The sequence below is a fragment of the Thalassophryne amazonica genome, chromosome 16, assembly GCF_902500255.1.
Source record: "Thalassophryne amazonica chromosome 16, fThaAma1.1, whole genome shotgun sequence".
Classification (NCBI taxonomy): Eukaryota; Metazoa; Chordata; class Actinopteri; order Batrachoidiformes; family Batrachoididae; genus Thalassophryne; species Thalassophryne amazonica.
The window spans coordinates 123,685-142,296 of record NC_047118.1 but is presented as its reverse complement, the minus strand read 5'-3'; the positions used below and the strand labels follow the sequence as shown (position 1 = coordinate 142,296).

Here is an 18,612-nt window from a genome sequence, read left to right as displayed (position 1 = left end):
GACTACTTTTGATTACATTGAATATCATGTAAGCAGGCAATGATTAATTAAATAAATGATAACAACTCATAAATCTCCATCAGACACGGTGACACAGTCATTTCTCCTTATTTGCAAAACAAGTTCAGTTCACTGTTGAACCTGGTGTCACCTCAGAGGGGGCGTGGTTCAGTCTGTTCACGTGGAGAAAGAAAAGTGAAAGCAAACACACCTGAGTGTCTCCAGTGGAGTGTCTCTCTGAGGTGCTGCTTTCGCTCAGAGTGCTCTGCGTCACGCAGAGGGGACCGACAGGTTTGGAACCTCGAGCAGTTTTGTTTCTGATGATTTACGAACTCTGATGGGAAGAAATATGTCTGTGACAAGGTAAAAATACGATATTTAATCAACTCAGTGTGTCAAAGTACTGAAGAGAGAGCTTAAATAAGTTACAACAGACAAGATTTTTCTGATTGTGTTAAAATAAAAGTTTTTCTCATTATGAAAAAGCAGCAGTTTGACTGTTTCAGGACTAAAAAGATATGAGAGAAAGTCCTTTGAATGCTTGACTTTTGGTAATTTATGGACATTTTGTTTTTGGAATGAATTTGAGATGCTGAATATGTTCCAAAAATGTTTGTACATAAATTGTAAATCATTTTGTTTACATTTGGAAAACAGATGCCGCTTTTCCCAGGATGTCTAAAAAAAAAGACCCCTAGTTCAGTCAGTCATGTATCATTTCCCTTTTGTGTTAAATTACTTCAGTTGTATGTCCTCGATTGTCACCAGACTGATGACCCCAAGAAGATAATTTTCTGGGGATCAAAAGGTCAAAGGTCAACATAATAAGACTATACTTTATACAAATGTTTTGAGCGCAATAATTGCTTTCCTGACTGTCTGGTTGTCATCAAATGTACGTGTGTGAGAGAGATCTGGTGGCCCCAAGAAGCCCATTGATTTTTGTGTGAAAAGGTCAAAATCACTGAAGCACAGTGTATCCAAAAAGTATTCACAGGGTTTCACGTTTTCCACATTTTGTTATGTTGCAGCTGTATTCCAAAATGGGTGAAATTTGTTTTTGCCTCAAACTTCTACACACTCCTACACATTCAAGAAGACTTGAAGCTGTAATTGCTGCCAAAGGTGCACCAACAAAGTATTGACTAAAGGCTGTGAATACTTATGTACAGGGTGACCCCAAAAAACAGAACCCATAAAAACTGTAATAAATCGTAAAAATGTCCAGCAAATGTCTTGAGATTTACTGGACTTAAACTTCAATCTGTGGACGATCATTGCCCAAAAGTTTCAGTTATCTTGATCACTTCGCATAAAAGTCATGTGCTTTCAAGTTTATGCTCCAAATGGTATGTTTTTTGTTTGTTTGTTTGTTTGTTTGTTTTGGTGAAATAAGCCTCCAGGCAAAATGTCTTTTCCTTGGTTGACCAAGACATGGTCAACCATGTCAATGATTGTAGATGACCAATCATGGTCAGCTACAATCATTGACCTTTGTAGAATTTATTGCAATTTTTATTGGTTCTGTTTTTGTTGTTGATTTGTTTTGAGGGTTATTTTGGGGGGAGGGGGGTGTCATGTGATTACTTGGGTTTTTTTTAATTTTTAAGAAATTTGCAATAATTAAAAAAATTCATGTTGTCATTATGGGGTGTTGTGAGTAGACTTTCGAGGGGACAAAAAATGAATTTACTACATTTTGGAATAAGGCTGTAAAATAACAAAATGTGGAAAAAGTGAAGCATTGTGAATACTTTCTGAATGCACTGTAAACCTTTTTTAAATGCCTTCTCACAAAGCGTCACTTTTATGATACTAGCAACATTTGTCCAGGGCCCAGGGTTTATTGTAAGATGGGTATCCTTCCAATTTAATAGCTTTGATTTGTTCAGTGTGTCAGGTAACTTTGGACAGCACACGCTACAGTCATGAGTCACCGGAGTCAAGGTTACTCAGACTGTTTTATAAGCAGCGCTTACAGGACAGACAAAGACCTCGCCTCTGTTCAGGACAGGTTTTTCCACTCTGCTATCACAACTTCCTGCTTACAGTTCACTTATGATACTGCCATTACGCAGCAGTTGTAAACCTGCTAACTTAGTCGCTGCAATGATGTTGTGAACTGTTAACCGGCTGTCATGTGCACGTGGAGGATAAAACCCACTGAATGCTGTTTCTGAATGCTCTATTCAGCAACAAGTGATTCAGGTAGACAAATTTGTTCCACAGTGAAACAGAAAATGTCAAATGGCATGGGTGGAGCTAGAGCAGAGGGTTGCGCTGGCCTCCCCTGAAATATAATTGGGCACAGATGATTGACATGAAAATTCAGTAAGTTACATCTTATATATTATATTCCAATTCTAAGGTGGAACAATGCTAGTATATGAAGGTATATCTAAATATCTAAAAAGGAAGCATAAAATAGGAGAGTAGAAAAGAGTAGAGTAGAGCCACTTAGGTGCCTGGTTTTGAGAACCACGGATGGTAGGTTAAAAAGCTGTTTTATCCCATAGGAACTCTCCCTACCCACCCAAGCAGCTCAAGAAAAAGGTATATATAATATAATAAATAATAAGACATAAGAAGGATAAGACATCACAGGAGAAGATTGTAGTATAGGTAATTTAGTATGTAGACTAGTAGTAAAATTAAATATAGTTAGTAGGCTAAGCTATAAATCTGGTATTTTAATATAGAAACAGAAGCTATGAGTGTATGAGTGTACTGGTATCTATCTAAAGTAACTCTGTTAGCATACTATAAGAAAATAAAAAGTATAATTATTATGCTATCAAATGGAAACCTAAGAACTTAGGTACTATACGAGGTCTGTCAATAAAGTAACGGTCCTTTTTATTTTTTTTCAAAAACTATACTCAACAAAAATATAAACGCAACACTTTTGGTTTTGCTCCCATTTTGTATGAGATGAACTCAAAGATCTAAAACTTTTTCCACATACACAATATCACCATTTCCCTCAAATATTGTTCACAAACCAGTCTAAATCTGTGATAGTGAGCACTTCTCCTTTGCTGAGATAATCCATCCCACCTCACAGGTGTGCCATATCAAGATTAGCTGATTAGACACCATGATTAGTGCACAGGTGTGCCTTAGACTGTCCACAATAAAAGGCCACTCCAAGGTGTGATCACACCTTGGAGAGGCCTTTTATTGGTGATCACACCTTGGAGAGCTGTTGCACCAAGTGGACTGACATGAATCATGGCTCCAACACGAGAGATGTCAATTGAAACAAAGGAGAGGATTATCAAACTCTTAAAAGAGGGTAAATCATCACGCAATGTTGCAAAAGATGTTGGTTGTTCACAGTCAGCTGTGTCTAAACTCTGGACCAAATACAAACAACATGGGAAGGTTATTAAAGGCAAACATACTGGTAGACCAAGGAAGACATCAAAGCGTCAAGACAGAAAACTTAAAGCAATATGTCTCAAAAATCAAAAATGCACAACAAAACAAATGAGGAACGAATGGGAGGAAACTGGAATCAACGTCTGTGACCGAACTGTAAGAAACCGCCTAAAGGAAATGGGATTTACATACAGAAAAGCTAAACAAAAGCCATCATTAACACCTAAACAGAAAAAAACAAGGTTACAATGGGCTAAGGAAAAGCAATTGTGGACTGTGGATGACTGGATGAAAGTCATATTCAGTGATGAATCTCGAATCTTCATTGGGCAAGGTGATGATGCTGGAACTTTTGTTTGGTGCAGTTCCAATGAGATTTATAAAGATGACTGCCTGAAGAGAACATGTAAATTTCCACAGTCATTGATGATATGGGGCTGCATGTCAGGTAAAGGCACTGGGGAGATGGTTGTCATTACATCATCAATAAATGCACAAGTTTACATTGATACTTTGGACACTTTTCTTATCCCATCAATTGAAAGGATGTTTGGGGATGATGAAATCATTTTTCAAGATGATAATGCATCTTGCCATAGAGCATGTGGAAACATTCCTTGCAAAAAGACACATAGGGTCAATGTCATGGCCTGCAAATAGTCCGGATCTTAATCCAATTGAAAATCTTTGGTGGAAGTTGAAGAAAATGGTCCATGACAAGGCTCCAACCTGCAAAGCTGATCTGGCAACAGCAATCAGAGAAAGTTGGAGCCAGATTGATGAAGAGTACTGTTTGTCACTCATTAAGTCCATGCCTCAGAGACTGCAAGCTGTTATAAAAGCCAGAGGTGGTGCAACAAAATACTAGTGATGTGTTGGAGCGTTCTTTTGTTTTTCATGATTCCATCATTTATTCCTCAGAATTGAGTGATTCCATATTTTTTACCCACTGCTTGGTCTAAAAAAAGTAACCGTTACTGACTGCCACAATTTTTTTTTCTTGATTTCTTATAGTGTTTCTTAAAGCCAGAAAGTTGCCATTTGAAATGACTTTAGTTTTGTGTCATGTCTGTGATCTGCTTTTTTTCTACAAAATTAAACAACTGAATGAACATCCTCCGAGGCCGGTGATTCCATAATTTTTGCCAGGGGTTGTAATAAACCAAGACACCAGAACAGAACAGAGCAACAGACTAAAACAGTGTGGTGCCAGAAGGATGTGTGCTATTGTTGGATACTTGGAGAAGGACCACAAACCCTGGATAGCATACCAGTGATGGAGGTTCCTGGAGAAGAGGAAGCCGAAAGAGAGAGTTGATGCTCGTGACTGGATCAGACAAGTAACAGTCATCAGCAAACAAGAGGACAACCTTAATGAGTGAAATGGAGATCTGGCAACTTGCTTCTGTTGGATTGTTTGTTGCTGTGACGCCACTCTGAACTTCTCACACGGTGCTGTAATTAAACACAGCTACTGAGGATTGTTTTTCACCGGCGTGGCTCCACCTGAAGCCCGAGGCGTCGGCACAGTTCCACCGGCGCGGCTTTACCGAGGCCCGAGGCGTCAGCGCACATCCACCGGCGCGGCTCCACCTGAAGCCCGAGGCGTCAGCGCACATCCACCGGCGTGGCTACACCTGAAGCCCGAGGCGTCAGCGCAGTTCCACCGGCGCGGCTTTACCGAGGCCCGAGGTGCCAGCGCGGAGTTATCTGACCATGGGTCCGAAGAAGGCACTGACAGCGGAGGAGGGAGACGATATCAAAAAGTCCCTGGACTTTTTGTCTGAGGAAATCTCTGTTGTTAAAATGCAGCAGAAATCCATTATGGAGCTGGTGGAAGAAGTGAAGGCTCTCCGGATCCAGAATGCCGAGAAAGACCGGCGTCTGGTGTACCTGGAGAACCGTGTTGCAGAGTTGGAACAGTACACAAGGATGAACAACGTTATTATTACAGGAATTCATATTAAACCTCGATCCTACGCACGGGCGGTGTCAGAAGACAGTGGAGGGGAGGCCAGCGAGCAGGAGGCCAGCTCAGTGGAACAACAGGTGGCTGACTTCCTGCAATCTAAAGGTATTCAAATGGACTGTAATAACATTGAAGCGTGCCACCCCCTGCCCAGGAGAGAGGATGGAGACAAGCGAGCAGTTATAATGAGGTTTGTCAACAGAAAACATAAAATGGCATTGTTAAAACAGGGACGGAAACTTAAAGGAACAAACGTATTCATCAATGAACATCTGACCAAAAGAAACGCAGACATCGCCAGGAAAGCTCGTTTCTTAAAAAAGCATGGAAAAATTCAACAGACATGGACATCCAACTGCAAAACATTTATCAAATTGAATGGAACACCAGAACAAGCGAAGGTTATGGTAATCAGGAACATCGAGGATCTGGACAAATACGACCAATAAGGTATGAGGACACAAACACATCACAACACCATGACACAGACCAGAGGAACCTATTCATCTACTACGTCATCTACATCTGGAGACAAGAAGGATATAACTCAAAGGATTGCTGATCATGGAAAAGTAGAACTGAGCATTTAAATACACAGATCACAATGTACTGGACTTGGAGCACGATATAGACCCGGACAATAATTTCTTCTCAAATATCAATGACAGTTGTTGCTATTATACAGATGAACAGTTTAATCGGATCATTAAAACGGATAACAAATTATCAATAATCCATTTCAACAGCAGAAGTCTATATGCAAACTTTAACAACATTAAAGAATATTTAAGTCAATTTAAAAAAATATTTAACATAATTGCTATATCAGAAACATGGATCAATGAAGATAAAGGTATGGATTTTGAACTGGATGGATATGAATTTAATTGTGTAAACAGAAAGAATAAGAGTGGAGGAGGAGTGGCTGTGTATGTGGATAAGAACATGGATTATAAAATAGTAGACAATATGACAACTGTGATTGATAACTTATTAGAATGTATAACTATTGAAATATGTGAAGAAAAAAGCAAAAATGTATTAGTCAGCTGTATATATAGAGCACCAGGATCTAGTATTGAAACATTCACTGACTGTATGGGAAAAATGTTCTCAAAAACTAATCAAAAAACTGTGTTCATTTGTGGTGACTTAAATATTGATCTGCTCAATCCAAATAAGCATAAAATAACAGATGAATGTATCAGTATAATGTACAGTATGAGTTTATATCCAAAAATCACCAGGCCAAGCAGAATTACATCCCATAGTGCTACCTTAATTGATAATATATTCAGCAATGATATTGAGAATAACACTGTGAGTGGATTATTAATCAATGACATTAGTGATCATCTACCAGTTTTCATCGTTTATAATAGAAACCATTGGCGGAATCAGCCAGAGGAGAAAATAAAATACAGGCGAGTGCGGACAGAGGAAAACATGAACACACTAAAGAAGGATTTACAGGAGCAAAACTGGGAAAAGGTATACAGTGAAAGTGATGTTGATAGTGCATATGAAACTTTTTTACAAATATTTACATCATTATATGATAAAAATTGTCCAATTAAACAAGACTACAGAAAACAAAAAATCCAAGCTCGACCATGGATGATGAAAGGGTTACGAAATGCATGTAATAAGAAAAATACACTGTATAGAGAATTCATAAAACTAAAGACTAAAGAGGCAGAAAATAGATATAAGAAATACAAAAATAGATTAACTAATATTATACGGGTATGTAGGAAGGAATATTATAGTAACATATATAATAACAAAAACAATATTAAAGGAATATGGGATATATTAAATAGCATTATCAAAAATGGTAATAAAAAACAGAGTTACCCTCAGTATTTCATTGATAATAATGTCAAGAAGGAAAATAAGGATGAGGTAGTCAACGGTTTTAATAATTTTTTTGTAAATATTGGACCAAGCTTGGCAGAAAAAATTCCCAATTCCCAACCTGAGGATTGGGATAATAATCTCATAGAAAGAAATCCCTGTTCAATGTTCCTCACAGCAGTGGATGGAAAAGAAATTATAGACATTGTGAATAATTGTAAATATAAAACATCTACCGATTTAAATGAAATTGATATGGTGGTGGTAAAACAGGTCATTGAATGGATTGTAGAACCATTAACATACATCTGTAACTTATCATTTCAAACCGGTAAATTTCCCAATCAAATGAAAATAGCTAAGGTTGTGCCGCTGTATAAGACTGGGGATAGACACCACTTCACAAATTATAGACCTGTTTCTTTGCTTCTACAATTTTCCAAATTATTAGAAAAGTTATTCAATAATAGATTAGACAAATTCATAAATAAACATAAATTACTTACTGATAGTCAATATGGATTCAGAGCACATAGTTCAACATCACTTGCATTAATAGAATCAGTTTAGGAGATTACAAACGCCATAGACCACAAATTACATTCAGTTGGAATATTTATAGACCTTAAAAAGGCTTTTGATACAATCAATCATGACATATTAATCAGTAAACTTGAACAGTATGGGATTAGGGGGTTGGTGTTGCACTGGGTGAGAAGCTACTTAAGTAACAGAAAACAGTTTGTGATGGGGGAATATACATCATGCTTGGACAATGCTTGTGGCGTCCCACAGGGGTCAGTATTGGGTCCAAAACTGTTTCTAATTTATATAAATGATATTGTCAATGTTTCCAAAATATTAAAATTAGTATTATTTGCAGATGACACAAGCATTTTTTTTTTGTTCAGGGGGGGATTTGCAGGAGTTACTGAGGAGGATCAGTATAGAAATGGGAAAATTGAAAATATGGTTTGACAGAAACAAATTATCATTAAACTTAAGTAAAACAAAATACATGTTATTTGGCTATTGTAATACAGACATACAGGTTCAGATACAAGTCGAGGGGGTAGATATTGAAAGGGTACATGAAAATACGTTTCTGGGGGTGATAATAGATGATAAGATAAACTGGAAGACTCATATAAAACATATACAAAGTAAACTGTCAAGAAGCATTTCAGTTCTAAACAAAGCGAAACATATTCTGGACCACAACTCACTCCGCATTCTTTACTGCTCACTGGTTTTACCATATTTACAGTACTGTGCAGAGGTATGGGGTAATACTTATAAAGGTACAACACAATCACTATCAGTAATGCAGAAAAGAGCTATAAGAATTATTCATAATACTGGCTATAGAGATCATATAAATCCACTATTTTTACAATCCAAATTCTTAAAATTCACAGACTTGGTTCATTTTCAAACAGTACAAATTGTGTATAAAGCAATGAACAATTTACTTCCAGCAAATATTAAAAATATGTTTTTTAACAGATCAGGGGATTGCAGTCTGAGGGGGAAATTTAATTTAAAGCATCAGTGGGCACGAACAACATTAAAAGGTTTCTGTATTTCTGTCTGTGGGGTGAGGATGTGGAACAGATTGGGAGTGGGGCTCAAGCAATGTCCAAGCATGAACCAGTTCAAACAGCGGTACAAAAATATGTTTTTTTCTAGGTATAGGGAGGAGGAAGGGTAATGAGGGTTAGGGTGTTTTTGTTTTTGCTTCGGCTTGTAAATATATAGTATTTTGTATGTAAGTAGGTATGTGTAGGTGTATATTTATGTTTGTGTATATATGTGTGTATATGTGTATATATGTATATGTGTATGTATATATATGTATATGTGTGTATATATGTATATATATATATATATATATATATATATATTGATATCGGTTTAGGTGTGTAGGAATCTATGTGTATATGTGGCAAAGGGTATTACTGGTTGTGGGGAAGAAGGGGTAGGGATAAATAAGCTGATGCTTCACCCTACCCCTTTTCGGACATGTTGGGTACACAGTAGGAACTTTTTTGTTGTTGTCTTTACTGATCTATCTTGTAATTGTTGTTGTATCAAATGTTCAAAATAAATAGTTTTCATTCATTCATTCATTCATTCGAAATGTCAACTGTATAAATCCAATTCAACCATTCTTCAAACCCAGGTCTACATATTGGAAGGCCAGCTGCTGATCCCACTGAGCTACCTGCTTTCACAGAGATACAGACAAATAAATTACAGTTATGACAGTCCAGGTTTGGAGATGATACATCCATAGTTTCAACAATGTAAGGGTATGTTTAGTTGGGGGAGGGGGGTACCATATATGTAGCATTGTGAGGGGGAATACTGACATGGTTAATGTTGCTTGGCAACAGGCCAGTCAAAGGAGGACACACCGACCCACAACTGACTTTTCTTGACACCACTGTTGTAGGTTGTGTCAGATTTTGCTCCTGTCCTAACACAGGATGATTTTATATCTGAGTGTCTGGATGACAGATGACCTCACACCGACATTGTTTTGGTTTTCAGAGAGAAAGTGGAAGAGGCATTAAGCCAGTATGTCACACAAACCCTCACCCACATTGAGACGGTGACTGAATTCCTGGATAAGATCTCCAAATGGATGCTCCAGAGGGAGACAGAACTCAACATGATGATAGACATCAATGACAGGGCTACTGGCCCCGTTTCCCAATCAGAAGGCAAATGGGCGGCTTTTGTGGCATATATGAAGCACAGTTTTAACCAAATTAATGCAGAGGAAAGGCATGCTAAGCTGTCGGAGGAGCTTGCTGTGGTGGTGAAGCACGTCCTAGAAGGGCTGGAGGAGCTCGACTGCTTCCTGGATGCAGTGGAGAGGCTGGCGGTCACCTCGCGACACATCTTCATGGAGGACAACCAGGTGTTAGATCTGCCAGAAAGGATCAGATGTGAAGACATTTGTGACATCATTACTGCTGCAGGTCTCGTGTGTCCACTCCTTCTCCAGTTTCAAAGAGACGCAAATGTCTTCTTCAGTCCCAACCTTCACACTGTGGTCGTGCTCATTTATCAGCTGAACAAGTACATACAGACTACCCAGAAAATCTGCACAAGAATGAAGAAAAGGTAAAGCAGGTTCATGAACGTGTGACTTTATTCAAATACTGTGTTCTTCAAAGTGTGTGAAATATGATGATAACTGTGTCGTCCACAGCTGTACCTGCAACTTTTCCACGAGGACGTCAACAAAAACGTTGGTCAGTCTCACTGTGGATTTATCAGAAGATGAACTACAATGGATGCTTTCTCGCATTGATCTTCTTACGAACATCAGGTAAATCCTGCTCACATACGGTCGGATGAGGCCAAAATATGTTTCTGTGCTTGTTCATTGTTTAAAAGCAGAAATTAAGTTGTAGCCTCAAAAAAGTCAACTTTTTAACAACCAGCAGAACCAGAGCTTCCTGTTTTAATAGAACACCGTGCACAAAGTTAAATCTCTGCAGGATCCTTCAAAGAGGAAAATTTTCTACCTTGTTATGACTGAAAAATGAAAACAGCTCACATTAATTCTGTTCAGATGGGCAGGGTGATGGTTTCTCCATGATCAACATGTTAATGCAGCATCAGAGAGCATCAATGTGCAATTATAGCAATTTCATCCTCAACATTAGGTGATGACAGAAGCTCCATCATAAGTGGTATAATATTTCAATTCAATTTCAATTTTTCAATTTATTTTCATTCATATAGCGCCAAATCACAACAGAGTTGCCTCAAGGCACTTCACACAAGGTCTAACCTTACTAACCCCTAGAGCAGCAGTGGTAAGGAAAAATTCTTTCTGAGGAAGAAACCTCAAGCAGACCAGACTCAAAGGGGTGACCCTCTGCTTGGGCCATGATACAGACACAAATTACAGAACAATTCACAAAAGGAATATACAGGAAATGCTGTTACTGCACAGGACAGGAGGGTCTCCAGCACAAATACCACACCCATCTCTGGATGGAGCTGCACCTTAAACAGAGAGAAAAAACAGAATCAGGCATCAGAAAGACAAAAAATACAGTATAATATGTCAGCATTAAACAACAAGAAAAACAGGAAATTCTAAGGTGATCGCCGGCCACTAGCCCTAAACTTCACTAAAAGACCCAGAATTTATGTAAAGTTGAGGCCGTGGCACGCTCCAATTCCTAATAAATGAATAAAAAAGAGTAAAAAGTGTAAAACAAAACTGTACCAGTATGCTAGCCATATGAAAGAGAAAATAAGTGCGTCTTAAGTCTGGACTTGAAAGTCTCCACAGAATCTGACTGTTTTATTGATGCAGGGAGATCATTCCACAGAACAGGGGCACGATAAGAGAAAGCTCTGTGACCCGCAGACTTCTTATTCACCCTCGGGACACAAAATAGTCCTGCATCCTGAGAACGTAAAGCCTGGGCCGGTACATAAGGTTTAATTAGGTCAGCTAGGTAGGGAGGTGCCAGTCCGTGAACAATTTTATAGACTAGTAGCAGAACCTTAAAGTCTAATCTCACTAGGACAGGAAGCCAGTGAAGAGATGCCAAAATGGGTGTAATGTGGTCAAACTTTCTGCTTCCTGTCAAAAATCTGGCTGCAGCATTTTGAACCAACTCCAGACCCCTAATGCTGGACTGCAGTAAACCAGAAAATAGAACATTGCAGTAGTCCAATTTGGAAGAGATAAATGCATGGATCAGGGTCTCAGCATCAGCTATAGACAGGATGGGACGAATCTTCGCTATATTTCGCGGGTGGAAGAAAGCAGTCCTCGTAATATCTCTAATGTGGAGGTCAAAGGACAACGTAGGATCAAAAATTGCCTCAAGGTTCCTCACTTTGTCCGTATGATGTATGACACACGAGCCTAGGCTAAGGATTAGCTGGTCAAATTGATGCCGATGTCTCACTGGACCAAGAACCATCATTTCAGTCTTATCAGAGTTTAAAAGTAGGAAGGTTCTAGACATCCAACTTCTCACTGATGCAAGGCAATCTTCTAAGGATTTAATGTGAGTGAGATTACCAGCGCTTATCAGCATGTGTAACTGAGTATCATCAGCATAACAGTGAAAGATAATCCCAAAAAAACCGCAATATGTGCCCAAGGGGTGCTATATAATCAATCAATCAATCAATTTTTTTTTCTGTGGTGCAGTTGAAGGTGCTATATTATTTTTTCTTTTTGAATTTTTATGCTTAAATAGATTTTTGCTGGTTATTGGTGGTCTGGGAGCAGGCACCGTCTCTACGGGGATGGGGTAATGAGGGGATGGCAGGGGGAGAGAAGCTGCAGAGAGGTGTGTAAGACTACAACTCTGCTTCCTGGTCCCAACCCTGGATAGTCACGGACTAAGGGGAGAAAAGCAGGGGGCCTAAGATGGTAGGGCTGTTTCAGACGGGTATCCGGAACGGATAAAGCATTTTTGACGAGCACAAGCATGATCTGAGTAAAAGTTGTCAATATCTGTGCTCATGCTGAAGGAAAATCCTGATTGGCTAACTGACTGTCTTCACACTCTGTGATTGGCCAGTTACACACAGCGCCCGCCCCTCCCTACACAGACACATATGTCTGCAGCTTCTCACGCATGCACACACAGACAGGATCTCTCTCTGTGCTTGGCTTGACTGTAGCTCACGTAGTACTCCTTAATTTTTCTTCAATTCAATCAATCAATCAATTTTTTTATATAGCGCCAAATCACAACAAACAGTTGCCCCAAGGCGCTTTATATTGTAAGGCAAGGCCATACAATAATTATGTAAAACCCCAACGGTCAAAACGACCCCCTGTGAGCAAGCATTTGGCTACAGTGGGAAGGAAAAACTCCCTTTTAACAGGAAGAAACCTCCAGCAGAACCAGGCTCAGGGAGGGGCAGTCTTCTGCTGGGACTGGTTGGGGCTGAGGGAGAGAACCAGGAAAAAGACATGCTGTGGAGGGGAGCAGAGATTGATCACTAATGATTAAATGCAGAGTGGTGCATACAGAGCAAAAAGAGAAAGAAACAGTGCATCATGGGAACCCCCCCAGCAGTCTACGTCTATAGCAGCATAACTAAGGGATGGTTCAGGGTCACCTGATCCAGCCCTAACTATAAGCTTTAGCAAAAAGGAAAATTTTTGTTGTGTGGGCCGCTGAAGAGGAGGTACTGCTGGCCCACCACCACCAGAGGGCGCCCTGCCTGGAGTGCGGGCTCCAGGCACCAGAGGGCGCCGCCGCCTCACGTGAGCAGCTACGGTGACAGCTGTCACCCATCACCTGAGACAGCTGACGGCAATCATCTGTGGGGTATATCAGCAGGACAGCACCTCCACCTCATTGCCGAGATATCGTTTCTACCTACGAGGTAACGTATCAAAGCTGACGGAGTGTATCCTTTTGGATTAGTGTATAGCTTGTGGATTACTGTTCCAACGAGAGGTGGAGGTAACTTCCCTGCTGTTCGGAGTCTTGGGTGCAAACGCGCCCCCATCTAACTGTTCTTTGTTCCTCGCCAGCAGTACCAGGTCCGACACGCGGAGGCAGTGGCCACCTGGGAGTTCGGGACTTGGCGGCTCCAGTATTTCCGGGGTCCTGTGGCGGAGGAAGCCGTGTGGTTCGGGTCTTACCTTGGAGAGGCGTCTCCTATCTTCGAGCCTGCCCACACGACACTTTTGTGAATTGACTGTTGTCCATTTCGTGATTGGTTGTATTCGTTGTGCACGTTCACAACAGTAAAGCCTTGTTATTTGACTTTCTCCATTGTCCGTTCATTTGCGCCCCCTGTTGTGGGTCCGTGTACTGACACTTTCCCAACAATTTTAAGCCTAATCTTAAAAGTAGAGAGGGTGTCTGTCTCCCTGATCTGAATTGGGAGCTGGTTCCACAGGAGAGGACCCTGAAAGCTGAAGGCTCTGCCTCCCATTCTACTCTTACAAACCCTAGGAACTACAAGTAAGCCTGCAGTCTGAGAGCGAAGCGCTCTATTGGGGTGATATGGTACTACGAGGTCCCTAAGATAAGATGGGACCTGATTATTCAGGCAGGAGGTCAGATACACACAAGGAAGTAGGCAAGACTATGGAACACGGATACAGAGCTGGAATGAAGGCACAGGGCACGACAAACTGGCAAGAGACAAACAACCTCAGTGAGCTTATATCACCCCAGATGGCAATCAGCAAATCAGAAACAGGTGTGCCAGGAAAGCACCAGAACCAGGGCATGGCCAGAGAGAGAGACAGACAACCCCAAGTAGAAAACCCCAGCAAGAGAACAAACAAACCAGGCCCATGAAAAACACAAAACAGACAAACAAAACTCAACTCTTGACAATTTTTGCTAAAAGACTGAAAATGGCATTGGACTAAATTATCGAAGAAACTCAGTCAGGTTTTTATGACCGTTGAATGACATATCCTGATCAAAAATGACTCCAAGATTTCTCACAGTATTACTAGAGGTCAGGGTAATGCCATCCAGAGTAAGGATCTGGTTAGACACCATGTTTCTAAGATTTGTGGGGCCAAGTACAATAACTTCAGTTTTATCTGAGTTTAAAAGCAGGAAATTAGAGGTCATCCATGTCTTTATGTCTGTAAGACAATCCTGCAGTTTAGCTAATTGGTGTGTGTCCTCTGGCTTCATGGATAGATAAAGCTGGGTATCATCTGCGTAACAATGAAAATTTAAGCAATACCGTCTAATAATACTGCCTAAGGGAAGCATGTATAAAGTGAATAAAATTGGTCCTAGCACAGAACCTTGTGGAACTCCATAATTAACTTTAGTCTGTGAAGAAGATTCCCCATTTACATGAACAAATTGTAATCTATTAGACAAATATGATTCAACCCACCGCAGCGCAGTGCCTTTAATACCTATGGCATGCTCTAATCTCTGTAATAAAATTTTATGGTCAACAGTATCAAAAGCAGCACTGAGGTCTAACAGAACAAGCACAGAGATGAGTCCACTGTCCGAGGCCATAAGAAGATCATTTGTAACCTTCACTAATGCTGTTTCTGTACTATGATGAATTCTAAAACCTGACTGAAACTCTTCAAATAGACCATTCCTCTGCAGATGATCAGTTAGCTGTTTTACAACTACCCTTTCAAGAATTTTTGAGAGAAAAGGAAGGTTGGACATTGGCCTATAATTAGCTAAGATAGCTGGGTCAAGTGATGGCTTTTTAAGTAATGGTTTAATTACTGCCACCTTAAAAGCCTGTGGTACATAGCCAACTAACAAAGATAGATTGATCATATTTAAGATCGAAGCATTAAATAATGGTAGGGCTTCCTTGAGCAGCCTGGTAGGAATGGGGTCTAATAAACATGTTGATGGTTTGGATGAAGTAACTAATGAAAATAACTCAGACAGAACAATCGGAGAGAAAGAGTCTAACCAAATACCGGCATCACTGAAAGCAGCCAAAGATAACGATACGTCTTTGGGATGGTTATGAGTAATTTTTGCTCTAATAGTTAAAATTTTGTTAGCAAAGAAAGTCATGAAGTCATTACTAGTTAAAGTTAATGGAATACTCAGCTCAATAGAGCTCTGACTCTTTGTCAGCCTGGCTACAGTGCTGAAAAGAAACCTGGGGTTGTTCTTATTTTCTTCAATTAGTGATGAGTAGAAAGATGTCCTAGCTTTACGGAGGGCTTTTTTATAGAGCAACAGACTCTTTTTCCAGGCTAAGTGAAGATCTTCTAAATTAGTGAGACGCCATTTCCTCTCCAACTTACGGGTTATCTGCTTTAAGCTACGAGTTTCTGAGTTATACCACGGAGTCAGGCACTTCTGATTTAAAGCTCTCTTTTTTAGAGGAGCTACAGCATCCAAAGTTGTCTTCAATGAGGATGTAAAACTATTGACGAGATACTCTATCTCACTTACAGAGTTTAGGTAGCTACTCTGCACTGTGTTGGTATATGGCATTAGAGAACATAAAGAAGGAATCATATCCTTAAACCTAGTTACAGCGCTTTCTGAAAGACTTCTAGTGTAATGAAACTTATTCCCCACTGCTGGGTAGTCCATCAGAGTAAATGTAAATGTTATTAAGAAATGATCAGACAGAAGGGAGTTTTCAGGGAATACTGTTAAGTCTTCTATTTCCATACCATAAGTCAGAACAAGATCTAAGATATGATTAAAGTGGTGGGTGGACTCATTTACTTTTTGAGCAAAGCCAATAGAGTCTAATAATAGATTAAATGCAGTGTTGAGGCTGTCATTCTCAGCATCTGTGTGGATGTTAAAATCGCCCACTATAATTATCTTATCTGAGCTAAGCACTAAGTCAGACAAAAGGTCTGAAAATTCACAGAGAAACTCACAGTAACGACCAGGTGGACGATAGATAATAACAAATAAAACTGGTTTTTGGGACTTCCAATTTGGATGGACAAGACTAAGAGACAAGCTTTCAAATGAATTAAAGCTCTGTCTGGGTTTTGGATTAATTAATAAGCTGGAATGGAAGATTGCTGCTAATCCTCCGCCCCAGCCCGTGCTACGAGCATTCTGACAGTTAGTGTGACTCGGGGGTGTTGACTCATTTAAACTAACATATTCATCCTGCTGTAACCAGGTTTCTGTAAGGCAGAATAAATCAATATGTTGATCAATTATTATATCATTTACCAACAGGGACTTAGAAGAGAGAGACCTAATGTTTAATAGACCACATTTAACTGTTTTAGATTGTGGTGCAGTTGAAGGTGCTATATTATTTTTTGTTTTTGAATTTTTATGCTTAAATAGATTTTTGCTGGTTATTGGTAGTCTGGGAGCAGGCACCGTCTCTACGGGGATGGGGTAATAAGGGAATGGCAGGGGGAGAGAAGCTGCAGAGAGGTGTGTAAGACTACAACTCTGCTTCCTGGTCCCAACCCTGGATAGTCACGGTTTAATAATCAATAATCAACGCAGTCTTACTGTTCACACACTGTACACCCTTCTGCTCTGCTCTTAAACACGTTACAATAATCAACACAGTCTGACTGTTCGCACACTGTACAACCTTCTGCTCTATAAACATGTTACAATAATCAACACAGTCTGACTGTTCACACACTGTACAACCTTCTGCTCTATAAACATGTTACAATAATCAACACAGTCTGACTGTTCACACACTGTACAACCTTCTGCTCTATAAACATGTTACAATAATCAACACAGTCTTACTGTTCACACACTGTACAACCTTCTGCTCTGCTCTTAAACACGTTACAATAATCAACACAGTCTGACAACACACTGTACAACCTTCTGCTCTGCTCTTAAACACGTTACAATAATCAACACAGTCTTACTGTTCACACACTGTACAACCTTCTATTCTGCTCTTAAACACGTTACAATAATCAACACAGTCTTACTGTTCGCACACTGTACAACCTTCTATTCTGCTCTTAAACACGTTACAATAATCAACACAGTCTTATTGTGTAGAGACGGTGCCTGCTCCCAGACCACCAATAACCAGCAAGAATCTATTTAAGCATAAAAATTCAAAAAGAAAAAATAATATAGCACCTTCAACTGCACCACAGACTAAAACAGTTAAATGTGGTCTATTAAACATTAGGTCTCTCTCTTTTAAGTCCCTGTTGGTAAATGATATAATAATTGATCAACATATTGATTTATTCTGCCTTACAGAAACCTGGTTACAGCAGGATGAATATGTTAGTTTAAATGAGTCAACACCCCCGAGTCACACTAACTGTCAGAATGCTCGTAGCACGGGCCGGGGCGGAGGATTAGCAGCAATCCTCCATTCCAGCTTATTAATTAATCAAAAACCTAGACAGAGCTTTAATTCATTTGAAAGCTTGTCTCTTAGTCTTGTCCATCCAAATTGGAAGTCCCAAAAACCAGTTTTATTTGTTATTATCTATCGTCCACCTGGTCGTTACTGTGAGTTTCTCTGTGAATTTTCAGACCTTTTGTCTGACTTAGTGCTTAGCTCAGATAAGATAATTATAGTGGGCGATTTTAACATCCACACAGATGCTGAGAATGACAGCCTCAACACTGCATTTAATCTATTATTAGACTCCATCGGCTTTGCTCAAAAAGTAAATGAGTCCACCCACCACTTTAATCATATTTTAGATCTTGTTCTGACTTATGGTATGGAAATAGAAGACTTAACAGTATTCCCTGAAAACTCCCTTCTGTCTGATCATTTTTTAAATAACATTTACATTTACCCTGATTGACTACCCTGCAGTGGGGAAAAAGTTTCATTACACTAGAAGTCTTTCAGAAAGCGCTGTAACTAGGTTTAAGGATATGATTCCTTCTTTATGTTCTCTAATGTCATATACCAACACAGAGCAGAGTAGCTACCTAAACTCTGTAAGG

At 39.7% G+C, this 18,612-nt stretch overlaps 1 protein-coding gene across 1 annotated transcript in view; it reads left to right on the top strand.

Moving 5' to 3' along the window:
- The first annotated feature begins 224 nt into the window (after window positions 1–224).
- The window catches only part of LOC117528527, a 73,789-nt gene continuing 55,401 nt past the window's right edge, over window positions 225–18,612 (top strand). Inside the window, exons 1-3 of the mRNA XM_034191164.1 lie at window positions 225–363; window positions 9,761–10,339; window positions 10,428–10,547. Coding sequence (XP_034047055.1) covers window positions 338–363; window positions 9,761–10,339; window positions 10,428–10,547 — 725 coding nt within the window. The 5' untranslated portion in view covers window positions 225–337. The remainder of the gene's footprint in view (window positions 364–9,760; window positions 10,340–10,427; window positions 10,548–18,612) is intronic.